Source organism: Periophthalmus magnuspinnatus, chromosome 1 (assembly GCF_009829125.3).
Source record: "Periophthalmus magnuspinnatus isolate fPerMag1 chromosome 1, fPerMag1.2.pri, whole genome shotgun sequence".
Lineage (NCBI taxonomy): Eukaryota > Metazoa > Chordata > Actinopteri > Gobiiformes > Gobiidae > Periophthalmus > Periophthalmus magnuspinnatus.
The window spans coordinates 35405166-35428956 of NC_047126.1; the positions used below are offsets into that span (position 1 = coordinate 35405166).

At 47.2% G+C, this 23791-nt stretch overlaps 1 protein-coding gene across 1 annotated transcript; it reads left to right on the forward strand.

Annotated features, from left to right (window-relative positions):
- The first annotated feature begins 713 nt into the window (after positions 1–713).
- pex6 (peroxisomal biogenesis factor 6) lies at positions 714–22287 on the forward strand. Its single transcript, XM_033974051.2, has 20 exons — positions 714–982; positions 2529–2758; positions 3898–4140; positions 6725–7021; positions 7107–7270; positions 7830–7910; positions 8660–8762; positions 8882–9015; positions 10691–10793; positions 11409–11605; positions 12174–12360; positions 12498–12574; positions 12790–12907; positions 15753–15958; positions 18234–18295; positions 18952–19060; positions 19142–19255; positions 20444–20521; positions 21227–21366; positions 21648–22287. Exons 1-20 carry the CDS (start codon positions 742–744, stop codon positions 21782–21784), a joined length of 3021 nt encoding a protein of 1006 aa, XP_033829942.1. The 5' UTR covers positions 714–741; the 3' UTR covers positions 21785–22287.
- Positions 22288–23791: the final 1504 nt, after the last annotated feature.

Genomic DNA, 23791 nt, shown 5'->3' on the forward strand with positions numbered 1-23791 from the left:
AGATTTTTTTCTTGTGATACTTTTACTTAAGAAAAAGTGTTAAAGTACCCGTTTAAAATATACTTGTGTGAAATACTTGTACTTTTTACTCTTTGAGTCTTATCAATCTTCAAATGTGATTAAGATAAAGATTTGAGTTGAATTTTGTTCAACAGGAACAACTGAATCGTTTTGGCTTTTTCCTCTTTTTATCTTTATATTTTTTGTTTTGATCAAATTCTGAACATGTTAAAAATAAACTCTCAGCCTTTTCAGCCCAATAATAAAAATACTTTTACTTACTGCTTTGTCTCATCTTTTGAATGTTTTATTTAAGATCCATGAGCTGTTCCAGCAGGCGGCGGTAGAGCGCAGCACGTGTCCTCTCCGCAGCAGAAGAAGAGGCTCTGTCGGGTTGCCAGGTCCATGTCTTTATCGGGACTTGGGCTTGTGTTTTGTCTCTGCAGATGCAGTTTGATGATTACACACGGTGACAGACTGTGAACTTAATGAACATTTTAAATCTGTGCTTGACGTTAAAAATAACATTTAAATATGCAACACACAACTTTTAAGTAAAAACATATTTAAACTGTAAATATAATCATGCAAATATATAATCAAGTTAAAAACAGACGTCAAACAAACACAAAATATGCATAATGTAAATGAAAACAAATACAGGGAAACTAATAATTTATCAACTTTATCAGCTGTTTTTCAAAGGCTTTCTCTCAGTAAATCTGGCAACCGTACTCGGTGATGGCGGCGCATGTGGAGCTATGCGCTCTGGACCCGTTCCCCGCAGGTTTCAACCCGCTGGACGCACTCCTGCCCCGGGTACAACTTCATACTCTGCTCGGGGAGGAGCATGAAGCGGACACGGAGCTCCAGGCCGCGCTGCTGTTCACTCCACACCGGGCACATAGGAGCAGAGCCCGAGGTGTGTTTCTGCGAGCCACCGGGACCGAGCTGCAGCTGTGGAGAGGAGCGGGGCGCACAGGTGAGACCGGGGGGGTCACAGGTGAGACCGGGGGGGCGCACAGGTGAGACCGGGGGGGCGCACAGGTGAGACCGGGGGGCGCACAGGTGAGACCGGGGGGGTCACTGGTGAGACCGGGGGGGTCAGAGTCCAACTGTAAACGCACAATGGACAATCTGTGACAATGTGCACATGACATTCCTGTCTCCATGGAGCTGTTATTGCTTTGCCTGAAATGTTCCACAGTATCCTGTGGCATTAAGTGTGTCTATACTGTATTTTTTCAGATATCTTTATTGCTGGAAAACATGTATTGTTAGTGTGAGCAGGGTCACCGCTCCACAGATCTGACACATAACATGGAGATGGATAATTTAATGTGGAACTTTCCAGGTAAAACACGAACATCTCCAGGGAGACGAGAAGGTGGTGGACCCTCCACACTAGGTTCTGTCGTGTTGCTTGTTGGTCTACACATGTTTCAGATGTGTCTTTGTTGCACAGCAGGTTCAGTCAGAGCTGGAACATAACAGTGTTTAAAAAGTACAACTGTCTCACTGAAGAACCAAAGGACTGAGATGATCAGAGGCTGCACTAACCACTGACAAACTGTATTTACATTTTAAATCATGATCGCTGTCCAGATACGAGGTAAACATCTCAATATAACTTTTACTGGAAACAGAACGAGCCTCACATGACTCTCGTTTGTGTTGCCAGTGTCAAACCAGCACCTGCAACAAATCATGACTCAGTGCTAGTGCAGCCTCTGCAGCTCAGGGAGTGAATCTGGAGGTTCTGAACCATAAGCAGAGAATGAGACACATTTGTATGTGTCTCTATCTGCAGGTCAAGGCTCTGGACACAGGTTCAGATGAGGTTGTAATATCGTGTTAAAGCTGCAGGAGGCAGGATACACACAGCTCCTTTAAAACTCCTGCATCTGTTTAAATCTATCCAGAGACAAAGTGACACGAAACAAGACTATCTTTATCACACAAATTTGGTCTAATCCAGGTGTAAACCAGTCCTAACCCAGGTCTAACCCAGGTCTAACCCAGGTCTAAACCAGGTCTAAACCAGGTCTAAACCAGGTTTAAACCAGGTCTAAACCAGGACTAACCTCGAACTGAACCAGGACTGAACCAGGACTAACCCAGGTTTAATCCAGGTCTAATCTAGGTCTAATCCAGGTCCAAACCCGGGCTAAACTAACTAAACCAGAGTTAACCACCAGAGTTAACCCAGGTGTAAACCAGGACTAATTCAGTACTAACCCAGGTCTAACCCAGGTCTAACCCAGGGCTAACCCAGGGCTAACCCAGGGCTAACCCAGGGCTAACCAAGGTCTAACCAAGGTCTAAACCAGGTCTAATCCAGGTCTAATCCAGGTCTAATCCTGGTCTAATCCAGGTCTAATCCAGGACTGAACCAGCTCTAACCCGAGTCTAACCCGAGTCTAACCCGAGTCTAACCCGAGTCTAACCCGAGTCTAACCCGAGTCTAACCCGAGTCTAACCCGAGTCTAACCCGAGTCTAACCCGAGTGCCCTGGTTTCTCTTTTCAGACGGTGTGTTGCGGTTGTGGGTGAGTCCTCAATTCCTCAGCCTTCATCCAGACCTTGGTCCTGGTTCAGTCCGGACTCTGGACCCTGTCTGCTTGGACCGGGTGGTGCTGGGTGTCAGGGGTAGATCAGGACTCAGTGCCCAGGACGGGAGCCTCGTGTCTGGGCTGCTGCAGCGCTGTGGGCCCCTGATGCTGGTGGAGAGAGGGGAGCCGTTCCTCGTCACAGACAAGGTCTGGAGCATCTCCGTCTGCCCTCCCTGCTCACGTACTACCACATAAAGACAGAAAAAGTCATAAAAATGACATCACACAGGGTGGTTCTGCATGTATATCTATGGAATCTATGAAATGTTCAGCAGTTACCATGATGGTGACACAATGCACACTTTAGCAAACAATCAGTATCACTGTATTTGTCTTCTAGGAGCAGTTTAAGCACTGACCACTGAAAATACAATAAACCATACCATAGACCCTCTGGATTATCAAGAGTCATTTTAGCTGCTCCCCATTGGCTTTAAATTTTATTGGCCTATTGATACTTTGCAGCTGATGTCATCAACATTTCCTCAGGGTGTGATGCCAACTGTAGGCACTGCCCTGTCTGAAGCTCTGTTAGACTTTAATCTGAATCTGACCATAAAGAACTGACTTATCTGACCTCCAACAGGTGAGCTGATCTGTGCTGTTAAACAAGTCCCTCTCAAATAACATTGCAGACTCAAGCTAGCTAGCATTAGCATTAGGCAACAGTTTTTCAGTGAGTCATTCTCACCTTTTAGTGTAACATCAAACTCCTAAACAGGACAATGAGCTCAGGCTGATCACTGAACATGTGCTCTTTAAATCTGTTTTGTATTGACAATCTTAAAACTTTTGACAGCGTTTGCTAAAGTGTGTATTGTGTCACCATGGTAACTGCTGAACATTCCGCCATTAACCCAGATGCAGAACACCCCCAGCGTGATGTCATTGCAAAGTATGAACAGAATGTGATGCCGTCATCAGAAACACAGCAATACAGTCGTCATAATCAGCTTGTGTCTCTATGGTCTCTATGATTTTGTTATAATTTACACATTTTAAATCACAATATTCATCTAAAACAACTTGGCGTCTTCAAAATAGTGGATTAATGATTACTCAAACATGAATCACTCCAAATACAACTTCAGAGGCTCAATGAGAAGAAGCGACTAGAACATGGATAAACATCGGAACAGTTTGAAGAACAGAGCTGATTTAAAGCTTCACTGTGGAACATGGTTAAAGATCTGAACAGTTTGAAGAGCAGCTCTGACTTAAATCTCCTGGAAAGGTTTATAATTTCCTAAATTCGTGCGTCATATTTGTACCTTTGTCCTTCTCAGACCGTGGACTTCCTGGTTCTTGACTGCAGCCCTGTGTCCAGAGGGCGGGTCACTCCTCAGACCTGCGTGGTGCTGACTGACTGCTATGATTGGCCGGACCCTCTGCGGACTCCACCCCCTGCTCCTTCCCAGCCAATCAGACTGTGTGTATCGGACTTCGCGGTGATGTCAGAGGGCCTGAGTGGGCGGTCTCTGCTGGAGCAGCGCAGGCTGCTGGGGGCGGGGCTTAGCGGTATCTTACAGGTGAGCACTGGAGTTTATCTGTTTGTTTTGAGTTTTTTCAGTAAAAAGCTTATTAAATGAAGACTACATGACCACTCAAAAGTTTGGTACTGATCTCCATAGAGCCAAAACATGAGGCAAATGTACAAAATATTGTTAAATGAACACGTGGGTTTCAGATCACATCACGTGTCACATCGTGTATTCTCTCACACCGATGGAAACACCTAAAATGAAGCTAACAAGAGTCAGTCTATGTAATATAGGACAGGACCTGTAACTGGGAAAATGGAGACAAGCAGGTAATGGACCCCCATCTCTTTCTTTTTCTCTCTTTCTCTTTCTTTTCTTCTCTTTCAATCTCTACATACTGCCTTTAGGCCAGTTAATACGCAGCAATAATGTGTCCTATCACAACTCTGCAGATGATACTCAGATCTATGTCTCACTGCAGCAGGTGAATATGGACCAGTGGATTCACTCACTGCATCAACAGATCAGTGTGTGGATGCAAAACAACTTTCTCCAGCTAAACTCAGACAAGACTCAAGTCATAATCTTTGGTCCACAGAAGCATAGAGAAAGTGTCAGCAGTCACCTCCAGTCTCTTTCTCTAAAACCTTCACCTAGAAATCTAGAGGTAATAATGGACTCAGACTTGACCTTTAACAGCCACATCAAATCAGCAACATCTGCAGCTTTTCACCATCTAAAAACATTGTAAAAATCAAAGGTTTACTGTGAAAACCAGACTTGGAGAGACTTATCCATGCATTTGTCTCCAGTAGGTTAGACTACTGTAATGTCCTGCTCACTGGCCTCTCCAAACGAGCCTTAACACAGCTGCAGTACATCCAGAACACTGCTGCTCGGGTCCTGACTAGAACCAGGAAGTACGAGCACATATGTCCTGTGCTCAGGTCTGTGGCTCCTGTGGCTCAGAGAATAGACTTTAAAGCAGCTCTGCTTATGAACAAGTCTCTCCATGGACCAGAACCAAAGGCAAGGCAAGGCAAGGCAAGTTTATTTGTACAGCACAATTCGTACACAAGGTAATTCAAAGTGCTTTACAGAATAAGAAAGACATTAAAATCACACAAATCAAAACATAAATAATCACAAATAATCATCATAAAATTAACATTAAAGGAGAAGAGGCAGAATAAAAACCTGTCAGTCGTATGCACAGCTAAACAGAACCGTTTTGAGCCTGGATTTAAACATTGTCAATGTAGAGGCCTGTCTCACATCTTCAGGAAGACTGTTCCAAGTTTTAGCTGCATAAAACTTAAACGCTGATTCCCCATGTTTAGTCCTGACTCTGGGCACCAGCAGGAGGCCGGTCCCTGAAGTCCTCAAATTGCGAGATGGTTCATATGGCACTAACATGTCAGAGATATACTTTGGATCTAGGCCATGGAGAGACTTATACACAAGCAGAGCTGCTTTAAAGTCTATTCTTTGAGCTACAGGAAGCCAGTGCAGAGACCTGAGCACAGGACTTATGTGCTCATACTTCCTGGTTCTAGTCAGGACCCGAGCAGCAGCGTTCTGGATGTACTGCAGCTGTGTTAAGGCTCGTTTGGAGAGGCCAGTGAGCAGGCCGTTACAGTAGTCTAACCTACTGGAGACAAATGCATGGATAAGTCTCTCTAAGTCTGGCTTTGACAGTATACCTTTGATTTTTGCAATGTTTTTTAGGTGGTAAAAAGCTGCAGATGTTATTGATTTGATGTGGCTGTTAAAGTTCAAGTCTGAGTCCATTATTACCCCTAGATTTCTAGCCTGATTTGAAGGTTGTAGAGAGAGAGACTGGAGGTGACTGCTAACACTTTCTCTATGTTTCTGTGGGCCAAAGATGATGACTTCAGTCTTGTCTGAGTTTAGCAGAAGAAAGTTGTTTTGCATCCACACACTGATCTGTTGGATGCAGTGGCAGAGTGAATCCACTGGTCCATATTCACCTGCTGCTAGTGAGACATAGATCTGAGTGTCATCTGCATAGTTGTGGTAAGACATATTATTGCTGCGTATTAACTGGCCTAACGGCAGCATGTAGAGATTGAACAGCAGGGGTCCCAGGATTGACCCCTGGGGCACCCCACAGGTCAGAGATATTTTATCCGAGACACATTTTCCAATTTCAACAAAGTACTCCCTGTTCTCTAAATAGGACTTGAACCACTTTAGTGCAGTACCAGAGATGCCCACCCAGTCCTCTAGTCTCTGTAAGAGGATCCCATGATCCACAGTGTCAAAGGCAGCACTCAGATCTAACAGGATCAAGACTGAGACTTTGCCTGCATCAGTGTTCAGGCGGATGTCATTTGTCACCTTGATAAGAGCAGTCTCAGTGCTGTGGTGGGGTCTAAAACCTGATTGGAAGACATCAAAGGAGTTGTTCATTTCGAGGAAGTTAATAAGCTGTTGGTAAACAACTTTTTCAAGGACTTTGCCTAAAAATGGCAGATTTGAGATCGGTCGATAATTGTTCAATATTGTGGCATCAAGAACATCCCCCACATGAGCCACAAGAACCATCTCACACTCTGAGGAGTAAACCAGGACCAAACAAGGACTAAACCTGTGTTGCTTTCTCTCTCAGGCTCTGGAGTGCCATGTGGACATCCGAGTCTCCCCCGTCCTCCTCACGCCGCCCTTTCCTCCCTCTGACCACTCCCTGCTCCTCCCCCGACGCCTCCTGCTCAAGCTCGGCCTCTGTAACCATCAGTGGGTGCGCGTGTCATTGGGGGGTGGGGCCAGGGAGCGCCTCGTCTCTGTGGCGACCATAGGTGACCGAGAAGCGGACGGTCAAGGGGCGGGGCTAATCTCAACAACGCTGTGGTTCAATCTGAGCGAGGGAGAGCCACTTCCTGTTGATGCCACCTCTCTGCGAATTAAGGTACTGCCACAGCAATACACTCAGGGAGATCAGGAGTCGAACCCACAACCGCTCTGCTAACCACTCTCCTGCTCTGGCCCTTTAGCGCTGGGTTCCCGAGTCGGTTCCCGGTCGCTCGGAGACGCTCTCCCTCTCTGCGTCTCCTCCATTGGCGTGCGAGTTGCACCTTCAGCCGGTTCGCTCACTGCTATACTCCTGCAGTACACTGAACTACAACCAAATACTGACGGAGTACTTCCATACGCCTAGGTAAACATGCAGTCTGTGACATAGAGGTGTGAGAAGAATCGAAAAGCAGAAACGAATCGAAACGAATACTCAAACTAGTATCGAAACTAGATCCTCATGTTTCACAGGTATTGATACTAAAAAGTCCCATTGAGAGAAATGAGCCCTGGATATGTTTAGAATGATGTTGAGCTGAATCTGAACAAGTATAAGACACACACTAGTATAAACACCCCCCCCCCCCCCACCCCCCCCCCCCCACACACACACACACACACATGGACCACTATGAACCTACTGGACACTGAGGATTACACAGATATAAGACACATGGAAACAGAGCACAAAGTACAACATTTAATGTGCAGCAGCACAGTGTCTAAAGAAAGAGTGTTTTTATCATTGTACCGTGTATCAAGCCTGTTCCTTAGTATTGAAATGGAGTTTGAAATTTTAGTATTGTGACGACACCTGCACTATTTAATTCTCTCCTCTCCTCTCCTCTATCTTCTCCTACTCTCCTCTCCTCCTCTCCTCCTTCCCTCCTCCTCTTCTCTCTCCTCCTCCTCATCTCTTTCAGATTGGTGTCAGTGGGAGACATGCTTTCGGTCCCGGTCCAGTCTGTCTCTGACCTGGTCCAGTTCTCAGAGGGGTTCCTCAGGTACCTCTAGATCCTGTCTCATATGTGATTCATAATATACTTTACAGTGACATCACTGTGGGGGTGAACATTCCACCATAGAGATATGTTTCTCTATGGTGGAATGTTCAGCGGTTACCACGGTGACACAATGCACACATTGGCAAACACTGATAAAAAAAAACACTGAAAAAGTGTTGGCTAATGGTAATGCTAGCTAGCTTGTTACTGTAATGTATTTTAGAAGGACTTGTTTAACAGCACAGATCAGCTCATCTGTTGGAGATAAGTCAGTTCTTTATGGTCAGATTAAAGTCTAACAGAGCTTCAGATAGAGCAGTGCCTACAGTTAACATCACACCCCGAGGGAATGTTGATGATATCATCTGCAGAGTATCCATAGAGTGTGAAAAAATGGTCCAATCACAGCCTCTTCTTTGCTTTGGTATTCCGACCGAAAGTATCATGGCGACCAAAGAGCCAATCTGGAGCGAGGCTGTTGAAAGTAATAATGATGTCAGTCAAACCTGCAGCTAACTCTAGCGTGAGCGACCTCCGGGAAAGAAGGTGCCTGATTATTATTAATGTTAATTTCTTGATTTACAGACACAATAGTGAAATAAAAAACCCAGGATGATGTAGAGTGGGTTTTTACACAGAAAGAGAATTGGAGCCAGTCGATGGAGCCAGAAGTGCGCCCATGATCACTTCCTGTTTGGAACACGGCTAGCAGGTTAGCTCTATCTGAGCATTGTCCTTCTCTCCTGTAGGGGCGCTGAGGTGCTGTGCTTCAGAGTGCAGAGGGTCTGTTCAGCCAAAGAGGAAGTGACAGGACCGCACCTGGCCGACAGGGAGCACACCTCCCTCTACATGGTAACGGCAGACGCTCACGGGCGAGAATGTTACTACTTTTATTACTACATCTACTACAGACCAGCATGTCTTGGGTTTGATTCCCAGGCCTCTCCATCTGTAAACTTTTTGTGTTTCAGGGCGTGGCTACTAACAGCCCCGCCCCCTTCGTGTGTGTGGGTGAAGCTTCTTTCTGGACCCGGGTGGACCCTCCAGGACTGACCTCGACTGTGGACCGTCTGTGTGGGGTCATCACCCCCCACCTCACTCACAGGTCAGACTGGTTTAGTGCTGGTTTGGTCCTGGTTTAGACCTGGTTTAGACCTGGTTTAGACCTGATTTAGGCTTGGTTTAGTTTAGAGATTTACACAGTGCTGCTTTAAATCCGCCATATTGAGCTTATGTCTCTGGTTCTCATCTCTGTGGATCATTTTTGTTGTAATTTACACATTTTAAATCACAATATTCATCTAAAACCACTTCCACCACTTCGGCACCCCCTATGGATAACTGCACATCACACTAGAGCAGCACTTTTTTTTCATTTGTACCAAAATAATGACGCAACGCTGCCAAATTCTACGAGTATCACCGATTAAGAAAATAAAACTGGAGAAGAAGCGCGTACATCACAGTGGGCGTGTACATCACAGTGGGCGTGTACATCACAGTGAGTTTGTACGTCACAGTGGGCGTGTCACAGTGGGCGTGTCACAGTGGGTTTGTACATCACAGTGGGCGTGTCACAGTGGGCGTGTCACAGTGGGCGTGTCACAGTGGGCGTGTCACAGTGGGCGTGTCACAGTGGGCGTGTCACAGTGGGCGTGTCACAGTGGGCGTGTCACAGTGGGCGTGTCACAGTGGGTTTGTACATCACAGTGGGCATGTCACAGTGGGCCTGTACCATCTGAGGTTAAACGGGGGTAGATCGGCAAAATGGCGTCTTGAAAATAGTGGATTAAAGATTAAACTCAAACATGAATCACTTCAAATACAACTTCAGAGGCTCAATGAGAAGAAGCGACTAGAACATGGATAAACATCTGAACAGAACAGTTTGAAGAACAGGTGTTTTTAGAGGAACCTTTATATATTGTTTATTTAAATCTCTCTTCCTCTCCATCTCCCCCTCTCTCACTTCTCCTTTCTCGCCCTCTCTCTTCCTTTCTCTCTCTCTACCTCCCCCTCTTCTCCCCACTCCTCTCTCTCTCTCTCTCTACCTCCCCCTCTTCTCCCACTCCTCTCTCCCTCTCTACCTCCCCCTCTTCTCCCCACTCCTCTCTCTCTCTCTCTACCTTCCCCTCTTCTCCCACTCCTCTCTCTCCCTCTCTACCTCCCCCTCTTCTCCCCACTCCTCTCTCTCTACCTCCCCCTCTTCTCCCACTCCTCTCTCTCCCTCTCTACCTCCCCCTCTTCTCCCCACTCCTCTCTCTCTCTCTCTCTCTACCTCCCCCTCTTCTCCCACTCCTCTCTCCCTCTCTACCTCCCCCTCTTCTCCCCACTCCTCTCTCTCTCTCTCTCTCTACCTCCCCTCTTCTCCCACTCCTCTCTCCCTCTCTACCTCCCCCTCTTCTCCCCACTCCTCTCTCTCTCTCTCTACCTCCCCCTCTTCTCCCACTCCTCTCTTTCTCTCTCTTTCTACCTCCCCCTCTTCTCCCCACTCCTCTCTCTCTCTCTCTCTCTACCTCCCCCTCTTCTCCCACTCCTCTCTCCCTCTCTACCTCCCCCTCTTCTCCCCACTCCTCTCTCTCTCTCTCTACCTTCCCCTCTTCTCCCACTCCTCTCTCTCCCTCTCTACCTCGCCCTCTTCTCCCCACTCCTCTCTCTCTACCTCCCCCTCTTCTCCCACTCCTCTCTCCCTCTCTACCTCCCCCTCTTCTCCCACTCCTCTCTCCCTCTCTACCTCCCCCTCTTCTCCCACTCCTCTCTCTCTCTCTCTTTCTCCTCAGGTCTCTAGGTGTGTGCTCTGTTCTTCTCTATGGTTCTGAAGGAAGTGGAAAAATGACAGTGATCCGAGCTGCAGCTCACAGACTGCACCTGCATCTGATAAAAGTACTACTTTAAATTCTACTACAGCAGCTACTACTATTACTACTACCTCTGTTAATGAAGTTACTCTTTAATCTGAGCTTTATTTTACACAATCTGATTTATCTGGAGCTACAACAGGTGAGCTGATCTGTGCTGTTAAACAAATCCGTCTCAGATAACATTCCAGTCACAAGGTAGCTCGCATTGAAGGTGTTGTCAGAGGTCAAGTTGCAGTTGATGTGAAGGTCTGGTGTGCTGGGGTTCTTTTATACACACCTACTAATTGATTGATCAGTAACTGATCACAGGTGAGGCTGTAATCTAGGATTGGGTGCATCATATGACAAGGCGACAAGACTTTTGTCTTGTCAAAATCTGACCTTTCTGTGTTCATTAAATGATCAATCTTTCTTCAGTGAAGCAAATTTATTTTAGTATATTGAGCATAATTTGGGAGGGTTTTAGCTTAATATGAGACATTTCTAAAACCAATCGATTAATTTTAAAGTCAGGTTATAAGTTTTAGTTTCTACAAAATGGATAAGCGACAAGACTTTTGTTAGGGACTGTATGCACTTTAAGTTCCACTTGTGTTCTCGGGACAGTCTGCCTCCCTCTGACGTGTGCGTGCTCTAGGTGGACTGCGTGTCTCTGTGCTCTGACTCCCTCGCCGCCTCGGAGGTGAAGATGTCGGCCATCTTGGACAGGGCAGAGGAAGTGCGCCCCTGTGTGGCGGTGCTGAGGAATCTACATCTGCTGCTCAGTGGCAGCGGAGGTGAGCAAGGACGACTGCAAAGCACTCTGGGAAGACTACTGCTGCGGCTGTCCAACAGGTGAGGCTTGACTGTCCGACAGGTGAGGCTTGACTGTCCGACAGGTGAGGCTTGACTGTCCGACAGGTGAGGCTTGACTGTCTGACAGGTGAGGTCCCACTGTCCGACAGGTGAGATCCGACCTGCATATGTGCCCTCTCTGTTGGGTAAAGCCACAGATGAACATTGACATCTAAATTCTGTAACAGATCAAAATAAGGTTTTTCCAGTCCCGTGTTTGCTAGTGTCTCTGTGGAGCGCCCCCCAGTGGTTTTCACATGTTAGTGCCAAATGATTCTAGTGAAGGTGTATGGAGTTTAAAAACACAGTGGAGCGCTTCCTGTATCACCACATGATGACATCACAAGGTGGAACAGAATGTTCTCAGTTTGAGAGAAGAACTCAGTCTAAATCTGCAGCTTTGTGCTTTAAACGTGTGAATGAAACAAAACCCAATGTTTACATTATAAAAACATAAGAACAGTGTCACAAGGGCCTTTAAAAACCCTCCTCTGATTATCTTGGCCCGTCAGACGATTAGACGTACAACACTCCCATAATCCTCATATTCCTTTGACTCTCCCTATAGTGTGGTGGTGATCGCGACTGTGCCTCAAGCCGCAGACCTCAGTGCTGCTGTAGTACCGCTCTTCCTCCACCAGGTGTCGCTGCAGAGCCCGGGGGAGGAGCAGAGAAGGTCCATGATCCAAGGACTGACCCAAGACCTGGACCTGGGACCAGATGTAGACCTGGCCCGACTCGCCAAAGTCACGGCGGTAAGTATGGGAGGGCATCTGACAAAGGGAGGGCATCTTATACACGGTGAGGGGTTTCCTATACATGGTGAGGGCATCTGACACATGGGGAGGGCTCGGTGTTGGGGGACCTCAGTTCTGATGTTGTTCCTCCTCAGGGCTCGGTGTTGGGGGACCTCAATGCTCTTGTGGCTGAAGCGAGTCGAGAGGCGCGGCACAGACTCCTGCAGATCTGGTAAATAAACAAACACTTAAACCAGTAGCATTAGAAAACTGCCCTATAGAGTCGCCATATGCTGTCAGTGCCCCCTATGGACAGCTGCACATCATAGTAGCAAGTAGCACAGTTTTTTTCATTTGTTCTGAAAAATCAAGTTTGTTTTGTGGTTTGAGTTAAGGCCTGCTCTGCGGCTGGTTCTCATTTGGCTCAGATGCCCTGTCTCTCTTTAGTCCCAGGCACAGTGAGGAGGAGCTGGTTCTCTCCAGGCTCTGTCTCCAGGACCAAGATTTCAGCTCAGCTCTCAGGACTCTACAGCACTCCCAGGCCCAGACTGTGGGGGCACCAAAGGTCAGACTCCCTCAGGTCCTGTGGGTCTAAAAGGTGGATCGGTTTGGACCGGGTTTAACCTTTTATAAATGCACATATATAATTATTCACTGAATTGGCTCTCAGTTGGCCCTCAGTTGGCATTCAGAGGCCCTCTGTCCGCCCTCTGTCGCACCTCAGTCGGCCCTCTGTCGGCCCTCTGTCGCACCTCTGTCGGCCCTCTGTCGCACCTCTGTCGCACCTCAGTCGGCCCTCTGTCGCACCTCTGTCGCACCTCAGTCGGCCCTCTGTCGCACCTCAGTCGGCCCTCTGTCGCACCTCAGTCGGCCCTCTGTCGCACCTCTGTCGGCCCACTGTCGCACCTCTGTCGGCCCGCTGTCGCACCTCTGTCGGCCCGCTGTCGCACCTCTGTCGGCCCACTGTCGCACCTCAGTCGGCCCTCTGTCGCACCTCTGTCGGCCCTCAGTCGCACCACTGTCGCACCTCTGTCGCACCTCTGTCGCACCTCTGTCGGCCCGCTGTCGCACCTCTGTCGCACCTCTGTCGGCCCACTGTCGCACCTCTGTCGGCCCTCTGTCGCACCTCTGTCGGCCCTCTGTCGCACCTCAGTCGGCCCTCTGTCGGCCCTCTGTCGCACCTCAGTCGGCCCTCTGTCGGCCCTCTGTCGCACCTCTGTCGCACCTCAGTCGGCCCTCTGTCGCACCTCTGTCGCACCTCAGTCGGCCCTCTGTCGCACCTCTGTCGCACCTCTGTCGCACCTCTGTCGGCCCGCTGTCGCACCTCTGTCGCACCTCTGTCGCACCTCAGTCGGCCCTCTGTCGCACCTCAGTCGGCCCTCTGTCGCACCTCAGTCGGCCCTCTGTCGCACCTCTGTCGGCCCTCTGTCGCACCTCTGTCGGCCCTCTGTCGCACCTCTGTCGGCCCTCTGTCGCACCTCTGTCGGCCCTCTGTCGGCCCTCTGTCGCACCTCTGTCGGCCCTCTGTCGCACCTCTGTCGGCCCGCTGTCGCACCTCTGTCGCACCTCTGTCGGCCCGCTGTCGCACCTCTGTCGCACCTCTGTCGGCCCACTGTCGCACCTCTGTCGCCCCTCTGTCGCACCTCTGTCGGCCCTCTGTCGCACCTCAGTCGGCCCTCTGTCGGCCCTCTGTCGCACCTCAGTCGGCCCTCTGTCGCACCTCTGTCGCACCTCTGTCGGCCCGCTGTCGCACCTCTGTCGCACCTCTGTCGCACCTCTGTCGCACCTCTGTCGCACCTCTGTCGCACCTCTGTCGCACCTCTGTCGGCCCGCTGTCGCACCTCTGTCGCACCTCTGTCGCACCTCAGTCGGCCCTCAGTCGCACCTCTGTCGCACCTCTGTCGCACCTCAGTCGGCCCTCTGTCGCACCTCAGTCGGCCCTCAGTCGCACCTCTGTCGGCCCACTGTCGCACCTCTGTCGGCCCACTGTCGCACCTCTGTCGCACCTCTGTCGGCCCGCTGTCGCACCTCTGTCGGCCCGCTGTCGCACCTCTGTCGGCCCTCTGTCGCACCTCTGTCGGCCCTCTGTCGCACCTCTGTCGGCCCTCTGTCGCACCTCAGTCGGCCCTCTGTCGGCCCTCTGTCGCACCTCAGTCGGCCCTCTGTCGCACCTCTGTCGCACCTCAGTCGGCCCTCTGTCGCACCTCTGTCGCACCTCAGTCGGCCCTCTGTCGCACCTCTGTCGCACCTCTGTCGCACCTTTGTCGGCCCTCTGTCGCCCCGCTGTCGCACCTCTGTCGGCCCACTGTCGCACCTCAGTCGGCCCTCTGTCGCACCTCTGTCGCACCTCTGTCGGACCTCTGTCGGCCCACTGTCGCACCTCTGTCGGCCCACTGTCGCACCTCTGTCGGCCCACTGTCGCACCTCTGTCGGCCCACTGTCGCACCTCTGTCGGCCCTCTGTCGCACCTCTGTCGCACCTCAGTCGGCCCTCTGTCGCACCTCAGTCGGCCCTCTGTCGCACCTCAGTCGGCCCTCTGTCGCACCTCAGTTGGCCCTCTGTCGCACCTCTGTCGGCCCTCAGTCGCACCTCTGTCGGCCCACTGTCGCACCTCAGTCGGCCCTCTGTCGGCCCTCTGTCGCACCTCAGTCGGCCCTCTGTCGGCCCTCTGTCGCACCTCTGTCGCACCTCAGTCGGCCCTCTGTCGCACCTCTGTCGCACCTCAGTCGGCCCTCTGTCGCACCTCTGTCGCACCTCTGTCGCACCTCTGTCGGCCCGCTGTCGCACCTCTGTCGCACCTCTGTCGCACCTCTGTCGCACCTCAGTCGGCCCTCTGTCGCACCTCAGTCGGCCCTCTGTCGCACCTCAGTCGGCCCTCTGTCGCACCTCAGTCGGCCCTCTGTCGCACCTCAGTCGGCCCTCAGTCGCACCTCTGTCGGCCCACTGTCGCACCTCTGTCGCACCTCTGTCGCACCTCTGTCGGCCCGCTGTCGCACCTCTGTCGGCCCTCTGTCGGCCCTCTGTTGCACCTCTGTCGGCCCTCTGTCGCACCTCTGTCGGCCCTCTGTCGCACCTCTGTCGGCCCTCTGTCGCACCTCTGTCGGCCCTCTGTCGGCCCTCTGTCGCACCTCAGTCGGCCCTCTGTCGCACCTCTGTCGCACCTCTGTCGCACCTCTGTCGGCCCGCTGTCGCACCTCTGTCGGCCCGCTGTCGCACCTCTGTCGCACCTCAGTCGGCCCTCTGTCGCACCTCTGTCGCACCTCTGTCGCACCTCTGTCGGCCCGCTGTCGCACCTCTGTCGGCCCGCTGTCGCACCTCTGTCGCACCTCAGTCGGCCCTCTGTCGCACCTCAGTCGGCCCTCTGTCGGCCCTCTGTCGGCCCTCAGCTTATTCCTTTGTTTGGGCCTCAGATCCCGTGCGTGCGCTGGGAGGACGTTGGCGGTCTGGAGGACATAAAGACCCAGATCCTGGACACTGTGTCTCTGCCTCTGACGCGACCGGAGCTCATGTCTCTGGGCCTGAACCGCACCGGACTCCTGCTGTACGGACCTCCAGGAACCGGCAAAACACTCCTTGCCAAAGCTGTGGCCACCGAGGGCACCATGAACTTCCTCAGGTACAAGGCCGGGTTCGGGCCGGGTTCGGGCCGGGTTCGGGCCGGGTTCGGGCCGGGTTCGGGCCGGGTTCAGACCGGTTTTATTTGTGGACTAGATTTGTAGAACTTTACAGAGACTCTATGTTGTATAATGGTCTGTTTGGGTCTTGGGTGTTTTTAACGCACCTCTGACCGGTCAAACTTCTCATTTCACTAAAACACACTTCAGATCATTATATATCATTATATTGGCCATTTTTAGGTTTAAATTTTACTTCCTGGTTGCAAATCATGACATCACACTGGGGAATTCCGTAACTTACCTAGCAACCACACTGCACTGGGCCAAAACCCGCTGAATGTCAGACATTAATATCACACAAATAAAAACATAAGAAAACACCTTTATTTTTTTATATATTGTTTTATTTATTTATTTATACATTGAACAGTTTTGTTCTACCAAATCAGGCAGTTAATGTTCAGTATTTCATGACTGGACCCTGTTTGTTTGTTTGTTTGTGTTTGTGTGTATATTCGTTTGTTTGTTTGTGTGTTTGTTTCTTTGAGTGTGTTTGCTTTTTTGTTTGTGTGTGTGTGTTCGTTTGTGTTTATTTGTGACTGTATTTTCTCTTTGTGTGTTCGTTTGTGTTTATTTGTGACTGTATTTTCTCTTTGTTTGTTTGTGTGTTCGTTTGTGTTTATTTGTGACTGTATTTTCTCTTTGTTTGTTTGTGTGTTCGTTTGTGTTTATTTGTGACTGTATTTTCTCTGTTTGTTTGTGTTTGTTTGTGTTTATTTGTGACTGTATTTTCTCTTTTTTTGTTTGTGTGTTCGTTTGTTTATTTGTGACTGTATTTTCTTTGTTTGTTTGTGTTCGTTTGTGTTTATTTGTGACTGTATTGTCTTTGTTTGTGTTTATTTGTGACTGTATTTTCTCTTTGTTTGTTTGTGTTTGTTTGTGTTTATTTGTGACTGTATTTTCTCTTTTTTTGTTTGTGTGTTCGTTTGTTTATTTGTGACTGTATTTTCTTTGTTTGTTTGTGTTCGTTTGTGTTTATTTGTGACTGTATTGTCTCTTTGTTTGTGTTTATTTGTGACTGTATTTTCTCTTTGTTTGTTTGTGTGTTCGTTTGTTTATTTGTGACTGTATTTTCTTTGTTTGTTTGTGTTCGTTTGTGTTTATTTGTGACTGTATTGTCTCTTTGTTTGTGTTTATTTGTGACTGTATTTTCTCTTTGTTTGTTTGTGTGTTCGTTTGTGTTTATTTGTGAATGTATTTTCTCTTTGTTTGTTTGTGTGTTCGTTTGTGTTTATTTGTGAATGTATTTTCTCTTTGTTTGTGTGTTCGTTTGTGTTTATTTGTGACTGTATTTTCTCTTTGTTTGTTTGTGTGTTCGTTTGTGTTTATTTGTGAATGTATTTTCTGTTTGTTTGTGTGTTTGTTTGTGTTTATTTGTGAATGTATTTTCTCTTTGTTTGTGTGTTCGTTTGTGTTTATTTGTGAATGTATTTTCTCTTTGTTTGTTTGTGTGTTCGTTTGTGTTTATTTGTGAATGTATTTTCTCTGTTTGTTTGTGTTTGTTTGTGTTTATTTGTGACTGTATTTTCTCTTTTTTTGTTTGTGTGTTCGTTTGTGTTTATTTGTGAATGTATTTTCTCTGTTTGTTTGTGTTTGTTTGTGTTTATTTGTGACTGTATTTTCTCTTTTTTTGTTTGTGTGTTCGTTTGTGTTTATTTGTGAATGTATTTTCTCTGTTTGTTTGTGTTTGTTTGTGTTTATTTGTGACTGTATTTTCTCTTTTTTTGTTTGTGTGTTCGTTTGTTTATTTGTGACTGTATTTTCTTTGTTTGTTTGTGTTCGTTTGTGTTTATTTGTGACTGTATTGTCTCTTTGTTTGTGTTTATTTGTGACTGTATTTTCTCTTTGTTTGTTTGTGTGTTCGTTTGTGTTTATTTGTGAATGTATTTTCTCTTTGTTTGTTTGTGTGTTCGTTTGTGTTTATTTGTGAATGTATTTTCTCTTTGTTTGTTTGTGTGTTTGTTTGTGTTTATTTGTGACTGTATTTTCTCTTTGTTTGTGTGTTTGTTTGTGTTTATTTGTGACTATTTTCTCTTTGTTTGTGTGTTCGTTTGTGTTTATTTGTGACTGTATTTTCTCTGTTTGTTTGTGTTTGTTTGTGTTTATTTGTGAATGTATTTTCTCTGTTTGTTTGTGTTTGTTTGTGTTTATTTGTGAATGTATTTTCTCTTTGTTTGTTTGTTTGTTTGTGACTGTATTTTCTGTTTGTTTCAGTGTCAAGGGTCCAGAGCTGATCAACATGTACGTGGGCCAGAGCGAGGAGAATGTGCGCAAAGGTCTGACACTCAGATTTCACAAACATATTTACATTAAATATGTTTATTGACACTTTGCAGATGATGTCATCAACGTTCCTTGGGAGTGTGATGCTAACTCTCAGCACTGCTCTGTCTGAAGCTCTGTTAGACTTTAATCTGAGTTTTGTTTTAACACAATCTGACCATAAAGAGGTGAGGTGAGCTGATTTGTGATGTTAAACAAGTCCCTCTCAAATAACATTACAATCACAAGCTAGCTAGCATTAGTATTAGCATTAGCATTAGCCAACAGTTTTTTCAGTGAGTCATTCTCACCTTTTTGTGTAAAATCAAACTCCTAAACAGGACGATGAGCTCGGACTGACCACAGGCTCCTGAACATGTGCTCTTTAAATCACTTTTATATATTTTTTTTCAGGAGTTTTCAGACGATCTTAAAACTTATTTTAATATGGCTTGGGCCCTAAGTGAGACCTGAGTGAGACCTTAGTGCGAGTGAATTAACACCTTTTCCATTTCGTTTGTCAGTTAAAACAGTCCAGTGTGTCGGTTTCATCTGCGTTTCTAAAGATGACACTGGATGTGATGAGGACAGGATGTTCTCACTGTGTAACCCTGAAGTCAAGCATTTTTAAAACAACACAAGAAAACATCTAAAATGTCCTGTGTTGCAGTTTTTATTCGGGCACGCACCGCTGCCCCCTGTGTGGTGTTCTTTGATGAGCTCGACTCTCTTGCCCCCTCTAGAGGACACAGTGGAGACAGCGGAGGAGTCATGGACAGGTCTGTGACTCGGGGAGGACATCTGACACAGGCCAGTAGGACTTTTCTTCATGTTAATGGGAGGGCATCTGGCTGTTTCAGGGTGGTGTCTCAGCTCCTGTCTGAACTCGACTCACTTCAGTCGTCTGGAGTCTTTGTGATCGGAGCCACAAACCGCCCAGATCTGATCGACCAATCACTGCTCAGGCCTGGGAGGCGAGTACTACTGCACTACTAATACTACTACTGCTATTACTACTGCTACTGCTACTGCTACTACTACTACTACACTACAAATACTACTACAGCTACTGCTACTACTACTGCTACTATAACACTACCACTAATACTACTACTACTACACTACTATTCCACTACTAATAATGCTACTACTACTACTACTACACTATATCACTACTACTACTATTACTACTACTACTCCTACACTACTAATAATGCTACTACTACTACTACACTATATCACTACTACTACTATTACTACTACTACTCCTACACTACTAATAATGCTACTACTACTACTACTACACTATATCACTACTACTACTATTACTACTACTACTCCTACACTACTAATAATGCTACTACTACTACTACACTATATCACTACTACTACTATTACTACTACTACTCCTACACTACTAATAATGCTACTACTACTATTACTACTACTACTCCTACACTACTACTACTATTACCACACTACTGCCACTAATACTACTACTACTAATACTACTACTGCTCCTACTACTCATAATACTGCTACTACTGTTACCACTGCTACTGCTACAGCAACAGTGGCATAGAACTTAGTTGTATAGTTTGTATTTGGTCTGTAGAGGGCAGTATGTGGATACTGTGTGTCCAGAGCCTTGACCTGCAGATAGAGACACATACAGGTGTGTCTCATTCTTAGTTTATGGACAGGCCTCATGTTCAGAACCTCCAGATTCACTCCCTGAGCTGCAGAGGCTGCACTAGCACTGAGTCATGATTGTCTGTAGGTTCTGGGGTTTCGGTAGTGACCAATCAGATCAGAGAGAGGAATTTTAGTTTTAAAACAACTGGATTTTAACTTTAAAACTGGCAGCCTAAATGAGAGAGTCATGTGAGGCTCATTCTGCTTTCTGATTGGATAATCACATAAATAAATGTCGTCATGTGCCATGTTTTTGTGATTAAGGATAAATCAGTTTGATGAGTATCACAAGTGAAGATAGTAGCTTCGTTTAAAAACTGAAACATTTGAGACTTTCACAGCCAGAACAGGCTTCTCTGATCCACAGACAGCGGGTTTCAGATTGTAGTCGTGGTAACAGCAGTAAACAAAAACGCATTAAAACGGCAGAAGGCTCGTGGTGGTTTCATGCTCATTCTGTGTTTCAGGTTTGACAGACTGCTGTATGTGGGTGTGAGCGCAGACCGATGCTCTCAGCTGCAGGTGCTTCACGCCATTCTCAGGAAGTACGTCACGCTTTAGATCAGTGAAACACAACTACAGGTGTTTGAGGAGGAACTGCTTTAGAACAGGACTTAAAGCTGCGTGAGTCCATTTGTGTTATACAGGAGCTTTAAATCAGACCTGTCCAAACTGTTTGATGTTTATCCATGTTCTAGTTGTTTCTTCTCATTGAGCCTCTGAAGTTGTATTTGGAGTGATTCATGTTTGAGTAATCATTAATCGACTATTTTCAAGATGCCATTTTGTCAATCTACCCCCGTTTAACCTCCACTGGTACACGCCCACTGTGACATACACGCCCACTGTGACACACACTTCCTTCTCCAATTTTATTTTCTTAATCGGTGATACTCGTAGGATTTGGCAGCCTTATGTCGTCATTTTGGTACAAATGGAAAAAATATTGTGCTGCTCTAGTGTGATGTGCAGTTATCCACAGGGGGCGCCGACAGCATGCGGTGCTTTATGATGACGTTTACGGCGACGTCAGCTCCCATTGGGGACTGCCGTTTTCTAGTCAGCGGACTTGCTTCTTTTATTAAGTTGTTTTAGATGAATATTGTGATTTAAAATGTGTAAATTAAAACAAAATGATCCACAAGGGTCAGAGATGAGAACCATAGAGACACAAGCTCAATAGGACGGGTTTAAACATGGGCTTAAACCCGGTGCTTTTTAATATGAACCCACCACGCTTCGTCTTCTAGGTTCGACTTGGCGCCTTGCGTGGACCTGGGGGCCATATTGGACCAGTGCCCGGGTCACATGACCGGAGCCGACCTGTATGCCCTCTGCTGCGATGCCATGACCAGCGCTCTCAAGAGGAAGATTGGCCTCATTGAACAGAGTATGACTAACTACTATTATACCTGATTAGAACCACTGTGTGGAAGAGTAATCTCCCTGTCTCCTCTCCTCCTCATGCTTTCTTCCTTCTCTCTCTATCTCTCTGTACTTCCTCTATACTTTCCCTTCCCCTCCCTCTTTCTCTCTCTCTCTCCCTCCTCTTCCTCTGTCTTCCTCTCTTTCCCCCTCTCTCTCCCCCTCTTCGTCTCCCTATTTCTCTCCCTCTCCTCTCCTCCCTCTTCCTCCTCTCCTCCTCTCCTCTTCTCCTCTCCTTGTTCTCAGACTGTGACAGTGAGGACTCCTCGTTGTGTCTTTGTTTGGAGGATTTCGTCATCGCAGTGAAAGATTTTAAACCTTCAGTGTCTGAACAAGAACTTCAACGATACAAGGACCTCCAGCAAACCCTCTGCGAGAAATAAGACCTGGTTTAGACCCAGTTTAGACCCAATTTAGTCCTGGTTTAGTCCTCGTTCAACCCTGGTTTAGAACCAGTTTAGACTCTGGTTCAGTCCTGGTTCAGTCCTGGTTCAGTCCTGGTTCCGTCCTGGTTCAGTCCTGGTTCAGTCCTGGTTTAGTCCTGGTTTAGACCTGGTTTAGTCCTGGTTTAGTCCTGGTTTAGACCTGGTTTAGTCCTGGTTTAGTCCTGGTTTAGACCTGGTTTAGTCTTGGTTTAGTCCTGGTTTAGACCTGGTTTAGTCCTGGTTTAGTCCTAATTTAGTCCTGGTTTAGACCTGGTTTAGTCCTGGTTTAGACCTGGTTTAGTCTTGGTTTAGTCCTGGTTTAGACCTGGTTTAGTCTTGGTTTAGACCTGGTTTAAACCTGGTTTAAACCACGTCTCTTTTTCCAGTTGTAAACTGAACAATGTTTGGTGTAAACTTTGTAAATATTCAGATGTAAATAAAAGGCATTTATAGTGATTTCAAACTTTTTTAAATTCACATTTTTATAGAAGCAGACCAAATGACACGACTGGTCAGAAGAGACACAGAGGTCACAGGTCACAGAGACACTGGTCACAGACATACTGGTCAGAAAGACATTGGTCACAGAGACACCGGTCACAGAGACACCGGTCACAAAAGAAGGGGCCTGTGTAAGGTTTTTTGACCCGGGCCCCCAAATTATCAACGACGGGCCTGGACATACGATCGGGAATCAGTTCCACTGAGAAAGAGGGAGGAGCCTCACTTTACAATGAAACGCTCTCATTAAGACTGAAGCTTCACTTTGCATCAGTGAAACGGGGACATGAACACCTCCTGTCACCTGCATAGACTTTATATAAATGGACATGGCTAACCTGCTAGCTGCTGTGTTCCAAACAGGAAGTGATCATGGGCGCACTTCAGGCTCCTTTGACTATGGCTCCAATTCACTTTCTGTGTAAATACTGCTGCTGTCAGACTCATCATTTTGGTAAAATGGTAAATGGTCACATTTTTCTACCTTCAAGGCACTCAAAGCGCTTTACATTAAAGAACCACTCACCCATTCACACCAGTGTACACAGACACTGAGGGCAAGGTGGGTTAAGTGTCTTGCCCAAGGACACAACGACAGCATTCATCTGTGTGTTAAAAGCACCACCAACCTATGGGTCAGTGGATCTGACCGCTCAACCAATGATGTTTATGTCGAGAGCAGGAATTGAACTGCCAACTTTCGGATCAATGGACAAACACTCCACAACACCAACTGAGCCAAAGCTGGGGAACAATTGTCCGCATAAGATGGGGAAGATGTGAGGGGGAGGGGGAGAAGGGGGGAGGAAAAAACCCGAGTTCGAGTCCGAACCTCTACCAAGTACCTCTATGGATGTATTCAACACAATGGCCTGTGACTTTATTGTACGTTGCCAACAGGGTTATTCATTTGAATTTGTCAAATGTTTTGTGCAATATTAGTAGCATTAGTAGTAATATACATTCTAACTTGCCACCACGTTCTAGACACAAAGTCATCATGGATGCACATCTGGCTCCACGTTACTTTGGAAAACTGTGTCTCCTCTCTCTGTACCTGCTGCTGTCAGACTCGTCATTTTGGTCTTAAATGTTCGTATTAACCCTCTACATGATCCTGGGGTTTTTATTTCACTATTGTGTCTGTAAATCAAGATATGAACATTAATAACAGACATGTCAGGCGCCTTCTTTCCCTGAGAGTGATCCGCTAGCGTTAGTAACAGGTTTGATTGACAGCGTTGCTCAGCGCCTGCTCTCTGCTAAGTCAGTGGTGCAGGCGGGAGGAAATGCTACTTTCAACAGCCTCACTCCAGATTGGCTCTTTGGTTGCTATGATACTCATGGTCAGAATTACAAATATGGAACTCTGCTCCAGATTAGCCGCTATAACTGCTAGCCTCAATGAGCTTCATTTGGAGCTGGATGCTGTGGGTGTCACTCAGTCCACTTTATCACACGCTG